Genomic DNA, 18,192 nt, shown 5'->3' with positions numbered 1-18,192 from the left:
CACAGAAATGTATTTTTATATTGTCCTCTAAGATTGTTGTGTGCTAATAAATCAGATCTTATGCAAATTATGCATTGCAAAGGTCAGAAAAGGAAATCAAGGCCTTAGCACTTTATTTATATGACAGCAGAGTACATTCAGTTCCCTGGACAATCCTATTTTCTCAAAGTTAATAGTTAAAAAATATTGATCTGCAAATCAAATGCAGATCTTACACATAAATAATTTGTTTTGCAATGGCTGCTTTAGACTATCATGGTGATTCAAGTATTTCCATAAATAGTACACATACTGCATGTGCTAAAAAATATGATGCAATTTGGAAAACTACCACCATACTGTATCACCAAAATGGAATGAAGTCTCTTATTATTTATGTTTGAATTAAACATTTTAAGTAAAAAGGACATACTTTTTGCTTGTTTCTCCCATTAAACTGCTATACATTGTAAAATGTTGAAAGACATAGATCGCTGTGGAAAGGGACGCATACAGGTCTTGCAGGGGAGCCTTCAAGGGAACATCTTTGCTTTTCTCCTCCAGTCTTGCCAGAACAGCTGTTGCCACTTTGCTGCAGGCCTCTAGAAAGTTTGATCTAATTTCCTGAAGAGAATCATCTCTGCAGGCCAGAGCCAATGGAAGCAATGTGTCGAGTTCTTCCATGATGTCAGAACAAAACTGAGAGAAATAAATGTGGCACCAAGTTATTTGCATTCTGACAGCACTGCTTAATTTATACACACTAAGGTCAGATTCTTGAATAATGAAATTGGCATGAAACATAAATATATTTAATCAGTTTACAAACATTTTAATCTCTTAAACAGAGGAGTAATGTTCCTTTAAAGTAAATTAAATATTCTTTCATTCCTTCTTGCTTTAAAGCTGCATATTCTACACTAGGGGAAATATTAAAACCATCTCATGCCAGTAATGCCTTCATTTGGTTTTGATGTCACTAAATGCACATTCAAAGCACAAGGTTAATTCCTTGTGCATAAGGATAATTTTCTAAACTAATTCATTTTGAAAAATACACAAACACCAGATTCCCGGCACGACTCTCAGCACCAGATTTGGAAACAAACATGTCATCTCTTAATAAATTCATACATTGATCTCCTTAAAATTATCTCCCAAATCAGGGTTATTTCAAGCGGACATTCATTAACAGCATTCCAAATCTGCTAGAATAGTTGCAAAGCTTACTAAAGAATGTCTTTCAAACATACCTTTCCTTGCAAAAAGAATTTAATAAATAAATGACCTTTCAGCCAAATCAAATAACTCTAAATTGGCTTTATTACTGGTTATGCCAATTAGTTGAATGGCATGCCTAATGATATGAATACAGGAAATCCCTTTATAGCTGTATTTCAAAGCTTTCGACATTTTCCCATCGAATCACTTGGTAACAGAGCAGATACTAATCAGAATGCTTTAGAACTTTTTGGCTGAAAAAAATAATGCCAGTGAAGTTTAAAAGTGAATTCTTTCAAGTACAAACTATGGGCTCTTGTATAAAGCTCTCTACAGCTTCACATTGTAATGCCTCTCACTTTCTTCTTAATTCCATTTATATAAGATATAGAATATTAATAGTACTGTAAGTACTTCAAAGTGTAGATGGCAAACAGCCTTGGCATTCTGTCTCCCTTCAAACTTCAGATCTTTTGATACCTGCCTTAGCAATTCGTTTTGGTTGCTCCTCCTGTTGTACTGCTCTGCAGGACTCCCTCATTTGCTGGTTGTTTACAAGACTCATTGCACAGCCTACAGCTGAAAACTCTTCTTTCTGCTCATGTTGAAGAATTTTAGATGAAAAATCCTCAATTGCTATTGTTATACAGTGAGCCACAGAAGAAGACAGGTCTTTAAAAGCATTTCTCCAGCCAAAATTTAGTAAAACAGGCTGAAATACATATTAAAATTAAATCAATCAGAAGTCATTACTGAATGTTAATATTGTCTGAAAATTAAATGCACATCTATAATTAAATTACAGGACACTGTCATATTTTAAAATTAATTTAAAGAATTTAAAATATAGTCCACTAGCATTGAAAAGCAGTGTTTACACTCAACAAAAACATGCTTAACAACATTAAACTTGTCATAAAATTTTTAAGAAAAAAATTCCTGTTTAAACAAGATAGCTTTTAAAAAAACATACTTCATCTTTACTTGATTTGTAATCTTTAACAGAATCTACTTAACAAAGTCAAAATAATTTATAGACATTTTCAATAGCAAAACAAGTAATCTAGCAATGTATACCCTGTAATAATTTTCACTGCAAGGTAAGAACTGGAAGTTACTAACCATGAATCTCAATGGAAAACACTTAAGAGAAGCTGGTTTTAACACAGCCACACTGTACTTCGCTTCTCTAGAACTGGATTTAGCAAAGATTAAAATGTTTAAATAGAGATTTGTAGTTTTTGGGCAACACTGGCTTTTACTGTGGTTTACATCAGTTCCTTGCCTTCTTCAAACAGAGACTTCTGAAGTCATCTAAGTGCAATAGCTGCTAGAAGTAGACATGGTAGAGCATGATTACTTTTCGACTTATCTGAGTTTGCATTGCTCTTAAATCTCAATCATTGCTCTAAATCTTAATCAGACTTAAACCTTCGCAGAAGTGGCCAGTTGAGAATTGCACCACTTCAAGAGACATATTTTAATGACATGAGATGGTGTTCAGTAAATATCTCCACCATGAGGGCACAGTAGGAGAACAGGAAAGACAGATTCCTACCTATTCTTGCACTATAATACCAAATTGGAAGAGAAAGAAAGGCTACAAAGTTAAGCCCTTCCAGTTTACTTCAATTTAAAAGCTGTATCCTCCTTCCTTTCCCTTTCTCCACTAGCAGCATTCAGCTCCTGTAAGCACAGAGACAGCCCCCACGGACACACTTTTGCACTTCCCCATTTTTTGGTAGGGATCAAGTGATGCCATGATGATTTTTTGCCTTTTCTTTTATACCCCTGTTATACCTTTGTTACAACTTCTGTATTCTTAGTGGGTTTTAGCCTACATTCTTGGACTTGTTTGTTCAGCTAGGAGACTAAACATCTTAGAAGCTTCGTAGTTAAAAATCAATATGCCCTAGACCCCAAGGTCCTCTCCAAAACACATTCTGTAAACCAAGATAGAACCAGGCAGGGGGAAGGTTCCCTGGGGAGGGGAGCTCATTTGAGCCTCTCATTGGGGAATCTTTGATAGATATGCTAACTAGTAAAACCTATAATGTTATACCAGATCTTTTGTGTAGGGCGCATTGTGGTGTGCATTTCGGTGCATTTGACTTAGACTTAGTGCACCTAAGGATCCTTAAAGTAAATACCAAGGTAAAATCCCTTTTCCCCTTCTAACCGTGTTTGACTCTTGATTTTAAGACCAGGAAAAGGCATCACAAGTACATCCCAATCTACCCAAAATATTCTGCTTTGTTATACATAAGAACATTAGTCTCACACACCAATCCAAATCACATTGAAAAAAAAATTTAGCATTATAATGGAGCCATTAAGAAATTAAATTCCACTATCAGAAAATACCAGACTTGTTGGAGCATTTAGGTGCCATAAAATCAACAATAAAAATGGGTTTTGTAGTAAATGGGAGCCAGATAAAAACTTAATCTTGTATGTACATTCTACAAAGCATAGTGCTTATTACAGAGTAGTTTGCTGGCATCAAAGAAACTAGACATTGTATGAGTATCTATACCTATAGGAAGAATCACTATGATTAAATTCTAAGAACTTCATAAATTTTCTTTAAGATTCTTTACGATTATATGTAAAATACTATGAAAGCTATCGTATTTTAGAAATTTTTTTCCATTTTGTTATGAGGCATCTTACACTTACATTTTTTCTGTTATTAAATATTAAATACCAACCACTTCTTTGAATGCCATGAGATTTCATTCCATCTTAACTGAAACTTTGCGCATAAAAGTAATCACAGTAGCTGAAGCAATAAAACTATGGCAATAGGTGTTTATAATGAACATGGCGAAAGTCTACAGTGGAGACACACACAAAAGAAAATCCCATACAAAGTATAAGACTCTTTTCATACTCACCTCTTCTACCTGAAGTAACTGTTCAGGAAGCACGCTGGTTTCATTTGCTCTAGTTTCTCCTATTAAAAGCTCCCCACTAGCTCTCTTCAGAACTCCTGCACAGTATGATAAAAGAGATCAAAGTTAAGATTAATTCTGTAGAAAAGTCAGCAGCCTACAACATCTTCTGATACATCAATATGAAGCATAAAAAACCCTCAAGAAGATGTAGGGGAATACTGTTAGGATGAAGTCAAATTCAAGTTATACACAGCTCCTTTTATATAACATGATGAAATCCACATCTGGTTGAAACTGTATTTTATACATATGCACATATAATGTGTAAAATATGGTTTCTTTTGTTACTAATTCGTTTTTATACTGACTGTGAAGTCACCTCTTTTTAGGGAGAACAGATAACACTAGATCAGCTGTATAGAAATTAATTTCTCCTCTTTGTTCAAAAAATTCTATCAATTGAACATGAATATATTTTCAGAGTTCTTACTTATTTGGAAACACCAATTTAATAAGAATAAAAAGACAATTAGTACAGTTATTATAAGTAAAATGATGGCTTATAAAAAATAAAGAACAAGAGAAGCTCCTTAAGAAGGGCTGGTACAAAGCTCACTCATAAATCACTCACTCAGAGCAATGGGAATATTGCCCCAATATTCAAGTGCAAACCAGTATCTGGGGTTTGTCAAGGACAAACCAGTATCTGGGGTTGCTACCACTTTTATCAGTGTTTCAAGAAAACTGGGTCCTGAAGGGCATTGATGATTCCTCTTCCAAGCGATACAAGCACAAACGGAGGTGCTTGTTGGGGATGTGAACGTCAAAGGCAGCCTGTGCTGCCATGACTGTGAGACAGTGGAGTTCCAGATCCTGAGAGCACAAAGGAGGGTGAAAAGCAAGCTCACAGCCCCAGGCATCAGAAGAGCAGACTTTGGCCTCTTCAAATATCTGCTTGGAAGAGTCCTATGGGATAAAATCCTAGGTAATGGGACACAAGAAATTTGATTACTATTAAAGGATCACCTCTGCCGAGCTCAAGAGAGCTAAAAAAAATTGTCCATAAGCCTGCCTGCATGAACAAAAAGATCCTACCCAAATTCAAACACAAAATGAAGCATACAGACCATGGAAGTAAGGATGGGTAAACTGGGACGGACACAAAAACAGCTTCTGAGCATGGGAAAACTTAAGGAAGCTAAAGCCCAAATGCAACTGATTTGGCCAGGAATGTCAAAGACAACAAGAAGGGCATCTCTAAGTACACAGGTGATAAGTGGAAGACTAAGGAAAACATGAGCCCATTGCCCAACGAGATGGGGGACCTGGTAACAGAGATATGGAAAAGGCAGAGATACTGGATGTCTTCTTCAACTCAGTTATTTACTAGCAAGACCAGCCTTCAGGAATCCCAGGCTCCAGAGACCAGGAGGTAAGGCTGGAGCAAGGAAGATGTACTCTTGGTGGAAGAGGATCATGTCTGAGAACAACTAAGCAAACTCAACATACGGAAATCCTTAGGCCCTTGTGGGATGCACCTGAAAGTGTGGAGGTGATGCCTTTTCCTGGTCTTAAAATCAAGAGTCAAACATGGTTAGAAGGGGAAAAGGGATTTTACCTTGGTATTTACTTTAAGGATCCTTAGGTGCACTAAGTCTAAGTCAAATGCACCGAAATGCACACCACAATGCACACTGCAATGTCCACCCCCAAAAGATCTGGTATAATATTATAGGTTTTACTAGTTAGCATATCTATCAAAAATTCCCCAATGAGAGGCTTGAATGAGCCCCCCTCCCCAAGGAGCTTTTCCCTGCCTGGATCTATCTTAGTTTAGAGAATGTATTCTGGAGAGGACCTAGGGGTCTGGGGCACAATATCCTCTACCTACAAAGCTTCTAAAATTTTTAGTCTCTCAGCTTGACAAACAAGTCCAAGAATGCAGGCAAAAAGCACTAAGAATACAGAAGTTGTAACAAAGGTATAACAGGGGTATAAAAGAAAAGGCAAAAAATCTTCATGGCATCAGAGGCAGCTGGCAGATGTCGTTGCAAGGCCACTCTCAATAATCTTTAATCAATCATGGCAACAGGGAGAAGAGTCCAAAGGCTGGATGAAAGAAAATGTCACTCCTATTTTCAAAAACGCCAAGGAGGAGACCTCAGAGAAATCAGTCTTGCCAACCTCACTTCAACGCCAGGGAAAATAACAGAGGCATTTCCAGGCACATTACTGACAAAGAATTCATCAGGAGTATTCAGCATGGCTTCAACAAGGGGAAGTCATGCTTCACCAACTTGATAAACTTCTCTGAAGAACTGATTGGGCTGGTAGATGAGGGGACAGCAGTGGATACTGTCTGCATGGACTTCAATAACGCCCATGGCATTGTCTCCCGTAAGTTCTCATTATAGGACAAGCTGTAGACAAGGTCTTCATGTGTGGACTGGATAAACAGTCGGTAAGGTGAGTTGAAAAGTGGCTGAACAGCCAAGCCCCAAATGCAGTGATCTGTGGCACCAAGTCTAATTTGAGGCCAGTAATTAGCAATCTATCTCAGGCTCAATACTAGGTCCAATCCTGTTTAACATCTTCATTAATGATCTGGATGATGGGGTAGAGCGTACCCTCAGCAAGTTTGCACCTGACATCAAACTGGATGGCAGACAGTCATGGTGCCATCCAGAAGGACCTCAAAAGGCTGGAGAAATGGGCACACTAAAACCTCATAAAGTCCAAGAAGCAAAGTCATGCACCTGGGGAGGAACAAACCCAGGCAGCCAAACCATGCCGGAGTTCTCCCAGCTGAAGAGAAGCTTTGCATAAAAGGACCTGGGGGTCCAGCAGTACACAAAGTTGAACACAAGCCAGCAAAGAAGGCTGATGGTATCTGGTCTGCATCAGGCAAAGCACTGTCAGCAGGTCAAACAAAATGATTCTTCCTATCTGCTCAACAGTGGTGAGTACAGTTCTGGGTTATTCAGTACAAGACAGACATAAACATACTGGAGCGTGTCCAACAAAGGGCCATGGAAGATGATTAAAGGAATGGATCATCTCTTCCATGAGGACAGGCCTCAAGCACTAGGATTGTTAGCCATCAGAAGAGAAAGATAAGGGCAGGATATATCATTAATGTATATAAATAATGAATGTATATAAATAATCCTAAAAGCATGGTCCAAAGAGGCCAGAATCAGACTTGCCCAGTGACAGGGCCAGTGGTCACAGACAGACACAAAGACAGAAGATTTTCTCTGAACATGAGGAAATGCTTTTTTTACTGTGAGGATAACCAAGTACTGTAATGTTGTCCAGAGAGGTGATGGAATTTCCATCCTTGGAGATACTCAAAAGCTATCTGGACATAATTGTGGACAATTTGCTCTAAAGGCCTTGCTTGAGCAGGGATTGTTGGACAAGATCAACTCCAAAGGTCCCTTCCAAACTCAACCATTTTGTGATTCTGTGAGTCACAAAGAAATACAAGAATAACAACAAACTATATGATATTTCAAAAATCTGTCTTGTAGCATAAAGCTGGTAAACAACCCTGGTGCAGATATTCCTAATGTAATGTACTTCATATGAAATTAGAAGAGGTTTTAAATCACCAGGTGCTGCCAAAGCATTGTTAAAGATTATCTTCTAGGCATAAACTTTGAGGTTTTCAGTGATCTGAAGCTACTAGTAGTGCCTGGCCAAGGTTTAAAGAGCTCTTCTCTATGAAAATTCCCGCATTTGAACATACATGGGATTTAATTTATCCAAAGCAGATTTTACCTCTTCTCTAATCAACCTGCATTCTTGAAACACACTGTTTTTCATATACCTATACAACATTGGAGAACTTTGAAGTTTTTGTGGGGTTTTTTGTTTGGTTTTGGGGTTTTTTGTATGTTTGGGGTTTTTTCCTAAATACTGTTTTTATTTGCATTTTCAAAAGACATTGACAGATTTGAGCTGGGAAAAATGAAAGATAAAATGGTAGAACAAAAGATGTTAACCAGGCCATCCAACTCCCTGATCATTCAACACATTACAGACAGTACCATAAACATATTGTGGTTTTTTCAGTATGTTTTACTACATTTTATGATGACATTTCTAATTATTTTCTTTAGAAATTCGTCCAGAATTAAAAAAATCCAAACAACTCTAACTGACTGGATATTTTCCCTCTTTTCTATTCTGTGCTTTCTACCTTAAATTTACCTTTTTTTTTCCTTGCAATTCTCCTTTTTTACAGATAGAACATCACATTCTAATTATAAGCACAAGTAAGTATCTATATATTCACATTTTCATAGTATTGTCACTACTTAGATCTGCTATTTGTAATTTTTATATTGAGACTTTAAAGGAAACCTTAAACATTTAACCTAAAATCCTTGTGTATTCACAGCACTGCTGCCTTACTTGTTAAGAACTCACAGCTGAGATGAATAGGTATCTAGCTGATGGTAGATTTGTGACTCCAGGATCACAGGCAAAGAGCCAAATGATGCTTACACCCACATCAATCATTTTACAGGCTCCTTTATTATTACATTAACATGTTCTACTAGATTACTCCACCTCCTTTTCTAATTAACAGTCTGGACACTCCTGCTTTATATTTGTATGTATCTATCTACGTGCATGTAGGTTTACACATGTTAAAAACTTCACTGGTCTTCCCAAAGAAGGCCCAAGTTCACGTCTCCCATATTTCACTGAGTTCCTTTGATATCTCAAATTTTTGCTTTCCCCAAATCTCATCTGGGTATGGTTGGCCTTAATCTTCTTCAATTTAACCTCCAGCTAGCAAGGGTTCCCTTCACACTTTGTTCTGAACACTTAGCTACAGCCCCCAAAAAGCTTCTGCTCTTCAGATGCTACTACAACTTCCCTCTCAAACACTATTTCCAGAGACAGATAAAAAATTATACCTTTCCTGTCCTGCGACTACTTCACCTGTGTGAGAGACTGCAAGGATTGCTCGCTCAAAATGTTTCAGGTGTGTATGTCAGGAAAAGGCAGGTCAGGCCTTGTTCTGGTGAGGCAGTGCACTGCTGCACACACTCCACCTGCTCCAGGCCTGTATCCCAGCCCCACAGTGGCCTCCAATCCCTGGCACATCACAGGCAGTGCTCCACACCCTGCTGCTGGAGCCCCAGTCCAGCCCCAGAGCAGCCAGATGACTGGAACTGCCACCTGGGCAAGGTCCAAGAAAGCCAAAGGGTATTTAACCCGAGACACAGGGTGAACACATCTTGATCCTACCTCCTCTTGGAATTTCTATCAGCTGAACACTGCTGGAACCAGGAGTGGCAGTTATGTTTGCTCTTTTCTATATCTTTTCTGTCCTTCTCTCTTTTATTTCTTCTTCTAATCCCCTCTTCTTGGAATTTTTGAGTAACTTGAAATTGAATGGGCTTAGAGTTTGCTAAGATGAATGGGCTAGGTTAATGCTTTGAGAAGTGATTTATGTTGACTGAATGCTGACCTAAAGCATTTACCAAAGTTCTTGGATATCCTGAAGTTGCCAGTAAAGTTCTTTTTGTTGTTTTGATCTCTTGAGAATATCTTGTTGGTATTTCTTCTGTATGTTTAACTCAGAATATATGAAAAACTGCAAGCCCTTTTAAGTGACTCATCAAGTGAGGGTTTTAGGGCCTTACAACTTGTCTTCTGACTGTCTTGCCCTAATCAACAAACTGCCATGGGAAACAGAAGTGCAGCTTTTATTCAAGATACAGCTGCTACTCAGCCCAAATTAGCTTGCCACTGCAGATAGGAATGCAGCCAGTGGGTCAGAGGAAGCATACCTATCCAGACAACCAGTTTTCTAGACAAATTCTCTGACTCCTCTCTTTAAATAGTACATATCAAACTCCATTTGCACAGATAGAAAGAAATGTATGTGATCCTTTTCATACGGTTGTTTAGAGAAGACAATTTGCAGAAAGAGAGCAGAAAAAAGTGAATGTTGTAAAAGAAGATGGGGGCTGAAGGGAAACATGTCATTTTCTCATATTTGCTCCCTTTCCAGAGCATATTCTACACTTTCACCATTCCTGACTATTAGGGAAGATTGGATTAACTACAAATCCTTGCTTTATCTTTCTTGAAACTGATGTTCTACAAACTTGATGGACTGCTCATAATTTGTGTACTTCCTGTAGTTTACCAGCCAGGCAGCTTTAATAATTTTGATTGTAAATAATCAGAACAAGATTATATCCAGTAAAATCAAAACTCTTTGGCCAGCTTTCCTTGTGTGTATTAGAATTTGTCTGGGGTTATTCTTGCCTTCAAAACAATTGTTTGCCTAGGTCCTCTTTGTCTACAATTTATTGAATTCCTTCTTCAATTCAGTATTTTTCCTTTTTTGTAATGAAGATTACAAAGACCGAAGATAATTATTAATTAATTATAAATTACAGTTAATAATTATTAATTAGTTATATAATTCTTTTTATTTCTTATAAAAAGCTCTGGTTTTTTTTCTATAGAATTCCACAGCTTTCTTATTTTTATAGCATTTAGTGCTATAAGAACAGTCATTATAACATCATCTGGCATGCAGCATAGAATAGTAAAGTATCAAGGAAAGCTTTTGTATGATTACTCACTATCTCTGTATAAGATCAGTGCCATCAAAGTAGCTTACAAATTGTATTCAGCCAGCTCAGCAGAACTTTTATTGAAACCATACTGGAAAGTATACATCTTGCAGAAGTGGGAAGAACCATTCCTCCAGAAATATAAATAATAATAAAAAAACCCCTAACGAACTATGGGTCAAAAAAACCTTCTGCTTTCTATTTTCAGACCTTTTACTTGTACTATACTGAGCAAACTGTACTAACACAGATGCACAAAATGAACATCTGAAATCATACTCCCCTCTAGAGTAAATTCATCTTCACTTTGATCCACTGAAGCTGTGTACTTGTTGAAGAAGATCCTTGAACATCTTACGTTGAGACCAAAGCAAAAATCACAACTTTTTTAAATCTTCAATTGCAACTTTTGCACTATTGCAACTTTGCAATAAAAGTCTGTTAGGAGGATGCATCTCAAAAATTTCATTCTATACTCTTAAGACACTTTCCAGAAACGGATAGAAAGTTAAGGATTTCTCCTTAAGGTATGAAGGAAAGACCTCTGCAGATCTTCCCAGTCCCAGGAGACAGAGCTTGTAAACCCAACAACTTGACAACTTTGCCCACAGTGTTTTCAAGTGCTCCATTGGAAAAAGCCTTTCTTGGTATTCATAATCTGATCTGTCCAAAGTTCATCTTTCTCACTGAAATGGGGAAAAAAAGTGAGACAGATGAAAGCACATTAGATATTTTTGATTTTTTAAAAATCTTGACAAGAGGCTTCCGAAAACCCAAGAGGAAAGAGAAATCTAACTTAAAGATGGGAAGAGAATGCAATTTGGCAGTTTTCTAAACCCAAATCTCCTGCTTAGCCCTTGATTGTAGAAGAAAATGCTCCAGACTGCTTCAAAGAGAACAACTGTGATGCTGCAAGTACTAGGTATGTGAGAACATCCCAGGAATTTCAACTGAATGTAAATAGAGAAGACTATCTCATCACAGTAGGCATGATACCTGCAGATGAAAGGGTTAAATAGTCAAGAAAAAATGGGAGGTGGTTACTCCTCTAATCTTATGAAATCTAATGCCTGTAGTGGAATGAAGTGAGGTTATGCACCATTGTGAATTAGTGTTCTGTAAATGATAGAAAAATACAGATACCTTTCCTCTGAAAGGCAGAGGAGCAGTCTCGTCCAGATGCCACACTAATGTTCAGGGCTGGAACAAAACCACACCATTGCTTGTTTGTCCAAGAACTTTGCATGATTTTCTCCTTATATTTGATTTAAATGATAACTTGAAGAACACATTGGTAGTAGATAAAATGTCTCTTCATACCATCTTTTTAAAAACTGTGCTTAGGTGACACAAATACAATTTTAAATCAAGCTCAAAACTTGGCATGTACATACTGCTCATTAAGGAACACTAAGTTACCACTGATAAAGTCAAAAAGTAAAATCAGGAAGAATTGGATGGAGAATAGTGAAAAGAAGTTAGAGCTGAAAATGCAATTCAGAGAATTCTTTTTTCCAATCCATGCTAAGCAATTTGTGAAAATGAGGACTCAGAATATATTCCAGAAGATGCCAGATAAAGAACTCTCAAACAGAACTCAGAGACCTAGCCATATCACCTAAAAAACTCTCTACATCCATCTCCCTACAGAGTTCACTCCGGTTCACTGTTTCCTTTGGTGCTATTGTCTGCCATGGGGTTACCATCAGAGAACACTGGTAGGCAGTACTTCCCTCTAACATCTATTTTCAACGGCCTAAATTGGTCTTCATAGGATTCCATTGTGCACACTGCAAAGAAACTTGTCTTGTTGCCAGCTAGAACTCTGAACTACATGTCTTTCTTTTCTTCACTGTTCTTTTTTTGGTTCACAAGCAACCTCCTACCAAAAGCAGAATCTGCAGAAGAGACTACATCCAAGCAATAATGCAATGAAAAAGTATGAAGAGAAGCCCAGGTGGCCACCTTGCAAATTTCCAATGTGGAAGCCTTCGACCTCTCCGCCCAAGAAGCAGCTATAGTCCTAGTGTAATGAGCTTTACAAACCCTGGGAGCCTCTTTACCCTTAACTACATACGCCTCTCTAATACAATCCCTTAACCATCTAGCTAAGCAACTCTTAGAAGCCATTTGACCCCTCTTAAGACCCCCTAAGAGTACAAACAATCTGTCAGAAGATATGAAATCTTTGATTCTTCTGTGATAAACCCTAAGTGTTCTTCTTACATCCAATTTATGCAGCCGTTGCTCTTTGTCATTGCTGGGTTTAGGGAAAAATGAGGGCCAAGAAACCGTCTGGTTTAGATAAAACTCAGATGCCATCTTTGGGACAAAAAAAAAATTTTAAAAAGAGGAACCATCCAAAGAACTACTTTGTTTCTGATGGAACTTTATACATGTTCTAAATATCAGAATTGCAGTACTACGGGATATAAAACAAAAAATCAATTGACATTGAAACAGCTATACACATAAACACACCACTTGACAAGCACATGAAAAAAACATTTTTGTTGCATCTCTGTGTGAGTTACATAGATTAAAAGACTCCCACAAATACTAAAAGCAACCGAAAAATAAAGGAAACAACTACATGGTTTCTGTCTATGTGATGCCTAGGGAAACTTTAGGTGACTTGGACATTCATCTACCTTTTATAGAGCCCTCACTGCAGAGCGTGAGGGGTAGGCTGGATATCCCCAACCTAGCTTTAACCCACAGAGAGTATGGGTAACTGTCTAGCACCATCAGCACACACCTCAGTCTGGGCTAATTTGCTCTGCTTCTTAGGCTGGTTCTGCAGCCTGCGCTGCACAATAAACCTGATCTTGGTACCCAAACTAATTTAAAGCTGCTTCAGACATATCTGCCCTCTTATTTCTGTCAAATTATACAATATTTCTAGTAATAAGGCTTCTAAATAAGTACAGAAGGTGCCCATTATATTGCCTAGTCACATACTATAATGTGTTCTGATGAAAATAAAACAAGGATTCTAATCAATCCTTCTTATGAAAAGCTCAGCCTTCATCAGTGACAAAAATAAGATTATCAACCCAATATAGGACATTAACAGAGAAAATCTTAAATCCCTTTTGGTGTTTAACACAACCCTAAACTACTGGGAACATAGCTTTCATTCTCCCACATCAAATCATCTTTCACTTCACTACAGCTGAGATTTCTGACAACACGAAATGAAAATAACACCAATAAGTCTTTCTTCTAGTCAAACCTCTAGTTAAAAATTCCTCTGGACATGTCTTCTCTTCACAAACTATCTGTAAATATATCACTGAGCAAAGTTTTGTGAATGGAACCACCTCATCAGAACAGCAACTCTAAAAACAAAAATATGTATTTACCATCACTTGTCTTTCAGGGTAAAAGTAATTCTATGGGTTTTTTTTTAATGTACCTTCTACCCACAAGATCTAATAATATTTCCCATTCAGATTTGATTAAGTAGAGGTACCAATTAAGAACTGACTTGCTATAGACATGATTACTCTAAAAGAATATTTCTCAAAGAAGGCGGCTTAACATTCTTTAGAGAAGCAGCTCTGGATGTAATTAAGCTTGGAAAAATGCCTGCAGGATAATTTTTACTTCCTGGAAAGTAAAATATTTCTTGCTAATGTTGAAATCTTTAAGTCCTCTGAGTTACTGGAGACCACAGGCCTTAGAATATAGTCACTTAAACATCAAATAATTTCCCATTCAAGAGTTTTTCTGGTTTATTTTACACTTTTCCTCAGAATACAGTAATAAAAAGGACATTTACAGTTACCCTTACTGAATGTATACCCATCCAACACATGAGGAAACTCCACAAACTTACTCTAAAACCTCTTTCTAGGATCAAGGCCATAAAACATAAATTGTAATGTATAATAGGTTAACATTTCTTGAGAATTAGTAAGACTGAGTAGCTAAAGGAGGCAGAAGTACATTGAAGTCAGTAGCAAAAAAGGAATTCGAATGCAAATTTTATTAGCGCTTTGATGTATATTCTAAAAATAAATAGGTTAAACTGTATTTCTTTATTTTGAAGTGTAAATATTAGAGGTGAAGAATACATCAATAAAATGTGTGCCTTGAAACTCTTCTTATTTAATATTTTTATTTTCATCAGTTTAGTATTCTGAGACTACATTCCCAAAACACCTTTCTCCTCAGTGTGCAGCTTGACTATAGAGATAGTGAATATTTGACTTCACCTATCCTCTCTCCCTGAGCAGCCTGGCCTCATTTCTGGTCTGATCTTTTCCTGCAATAGAATCAAAGCTCTAGAAACCACTTCTCTCTGGCGACTTGGAGTCTCTCTACTGGCAGAAGCAACAGAGTAGAAGAACATTTATGATTATACACTTGGAAGGTGTTATTCACCCGAATTTTCATGATACCAGGTTCTCCGGAATACAATTAGATGAAAAAAAGAGTGAGCTTGGAACCTATAGCAAATGCAAACCTGAGGCTTGATCATTTTACTGATGTAGAGCCTCGTTCTATAAAACATCCACTGAAGCCAATGGGATAAGCATGCTAGTAAACATAGTACATATGAGTAAGTGTGAGAAATATAGGTTAAACAAGGACTATATCCTTAAGCAGTTAGTTTCATGTACTCTAAGATCAACTAAACTGATACTAAAGTCAGTGCTTTTCTCTCTTGAAAAAGGCAACTTTCAAGGACAAGTTCAGAAAAAGTCAGTTTCAGAGAATTCAGACTCCATGTATTGTTGTGTCCTATGTGAGAGTTTTATAGATAAACCAGTAGGAGATATCTTGTTACAGTTTTTGATAGTTTTTCATCATGGGTCTCCATCAATATCTACAGTTAGTACATCACATCTTCATACACAGCAATCAGTTCTTTTCTACAACTGTGCTCAAATGTAAATCTGCATATTTCAAAAGCTTTTTCAGTGGATATGGTAACACATTTATTTGCAAAATATGATGACATAAATTAGGTGATTAATGTTGAAAATCATATAAAATTATCCTTTTGCACAAAGTAAACCAATAAATCAGGACAATCATTCATTACCTTGAACATTCTTATTCCTCTCCATAAATGAAGGCAGCAGCAGAATTTCCGTAGAGAGCTCTTCAATTTTTTCTTCCATTAATAAAAAGAGTTTGATAAGTTGAGAAAGACATTTGAGTTGATACAAGGTTAAGCAGAAGTTCCGTCCTTTCCTGTGGTATTCCTGGGAAGCTATTCAAGTAAAATTATAAAATAGTTTTTATTATAGCTGAAAAAAACTATCCTGCAAAACTGATTATGTAAGACAATATAATATATCAAGTAATTTCATTTTTTTTGTAACATAATGTATCTCTTTCTCATTATAAAACACTGTTACATTACTTTTTCCTAAGTCTTCAGCATTTTTCAATTATCTGTGAAGTTCCAACTGAATTCCAGGTTTTGTTATTCATTAACTAGGATTTTTTTTCCAAGCACTGTATCTACTCAGAAACGTTCTCACCTGTGTTTTAAAGAAAACCCACTGTGTTGCAAAAGCCTAAAGGAAAAAACCACATCATTACTGTATTTTAATGGTTTGGGACATCACATCACTTGTCACTCTGCAAGTCACCTTGTCTGTTTAACAATCTGCTAGCACAATACAGTTGATGAATATGACATTTGAGTGAAAGAAACATCAATCTAACACTCCACAACTTTAAATACGTGGGGTTTGAAAACAAGTGAGACTGTCAGTGAGCAAATACCAGCAAGTATCATAACTATAAGCATTTGGTATTTAAAAGAAGAAACTGAACCTTTTATTTTGAAAGGTTAACACTTGCACTCATAACATATAATCATGTCACATCACCCAAGGAACTCTGATTTGAGCACAGTCAGACTATAAACGATTATGAGACGCTTCCAATTCAGTATAACCAAACCACATGGGTTTAAGTATTTTAATTTTATAATGTCTTTAAATGTAACAAATTTGCACTTGTATGCAAATTGTGGTGAGCTGATACCATGTTCCTGTGCTGCAAGACGAAAACAAAAAGAAATTGATTGAAATGTACTTTTATGTATCAAATCTTTCTCACCTTTGCAAATTTTAAGTACTTTGTACCTTCCTTTTCCCTCAAAGTTCCTAAATATTTTTTTAGGCATTTACAAATCACTTTTAAATAGACATAGATCTAAGCAGCAGAGCTGAGCTCTGAATACAAATTCCCTAATTTGCTATTCCAGTTTTGCAGCCTTTGAGATTGGACTGCAGGTTTTGCATCCACATCTGAATTTCCTCGAAGTTCCAAACAGATGTATTCCTGTTAGTCTCTTGCATTTCTAAGAATGTAAAAAGAGTTATGCATAATTGCCTCTGTTAGTGTCTTTCCTCTCTGAATAATGAGTAACAAATCTATCACTGGATTTCTAATTTTAAGTCTTAAACCTACAAAAAATAATATTCTGCTATTCAGAGGATTTTACTCCTTACCTGAAAACTAGAGAATATAATCTGAGTTTAACTGACATGAAATGACTGAGTCTGCAGTGTAAGAACCACAAAACACATCATAAAAGTGAACAGTTCTATCTCCTATAACTTGAAATCCACATGATGCTTCTGCCCCATCTACTGAGGAACAAGGAAACCTTCCACTTATTTTATTACCTTAAATGATATTGTTCTTATTTGACTGGAAGAAAGTGGACCTAGAAGACAAAGGTATACCACAATAATGCTATTTTTAAAATACATTACCAAACTGAGCAAAAGTAAAAACTTTTACTTTCAGTGATCATTCAGCATGTGTTTCAGTTTTGTTATTTCTCAGAAATGGTAACCCATTTATTTAGTGCTTGATGTTCAAGTAGTGTGCACACATGTGAGCATCCAAAGCTTGACTTAAAGGCCTTATATACATCCAAACTATTACGTTTAAAATACTGATGGCAGCATTTAATTTTGAAGACCACTGACCAGGCTGCTTGAACAAGCACATCACAGTCCATTTTTTAGTAGAAAAGAATGAAAAGGCCCTTTTTTTCTGACGTCATTCTGATTGGACAACCACAGGACAGAAACCTTTAAGAACTGTGTAACAGCTAAGACCAAAGCAGCCAATGTGATGACATAGAGAAAATCTCAAAACAGGTTTATAAATCTCATATAAGATTGCCTTGAAGAGAATGTCTCCATGTGGACAGACGTGAAATAGACATGAGGACTGACTGTAATATATGTTCAACCAAACCTTAGTGACTTCAAGTTGTTTTGAGGAAAATTGGCCATATTCACAGAGTGGAGTATGGTTACTCTGAAAAAGTTACTGAATGGACTGTGACTTAGAGTGTTAGTCATAAAACTAACATAACTCATTTACCCAGGTGAGACTACAGCAAGAGAAGCACCCCTCTGTAATGAAAATGGTCTGAAATTGTTGTTAGCATCCCATCCAATCCACAGAGGACCATACAGAGGGTGGGCGGTATGGGCCTCTGT

At 36.9% G+C, this 18,192-nt stretch overlaps 1 protein-coding gene across 5 annotated transcripts in view; it reads right to left on the bottom strand.

The window, feature by feature from the left end:
- The window catches only part of KIAA0825 (KIAA0825 ortholog), a 211,402-nt gene that overhangs the window by 161,800 nt on the left and 31,410 nt on the right, over positions 1 to 18,192 (bottom strand). For 4 of the 5 annotated variants that reach the window (XM_017735436.1, XM_017735435.1, XM_008634580.2 and 1 more), the window contains exons 5-8: positions 15,759 to 15,929; positions 4,098 to 4,192; positions 1,685 to 1,912; positions 413 to 678 (exon numbers count right to left, since the gene is read on the bottom strand). In XM_017735436.1, the coding sequence (XP_017590925.1) occupies positions 413 to 678; positions 1,685 to 1,912; positions 4,098 to 4,192; positions 15,759 to 15,929 (760 nt within the window). The remainder of the gene's footprint in view (positions 1 to 412; positions 679 to 1,684; positions 1,913 to 4,097; positions 4,193 to 15,758; positions 15,930 to 18,192) is intronic. The other variant, XM_017735438.1, reaches the window with a different exon arrangement.

This window comes from Corvus brachyrhynchos, unplaced genomic scaffold (assembly GCF_000691975.1).
Source record: "Corvus brachyrhynchos isolate BGI_N302 unplaced genomic scaffold, ASM69197v1 scaffold22, whole genome shotgun sequence".
NCBI classification, from domain to species: domain Eukaryota; kingdom Metazoa; phylum Chordata; class Aves; order Passeriformes; family Corvidae; genus Corvus; species Corvus brachyrhynchos.
This window is presented reverse-complemented; position numbering and strand designations above follow the sequence as displayed.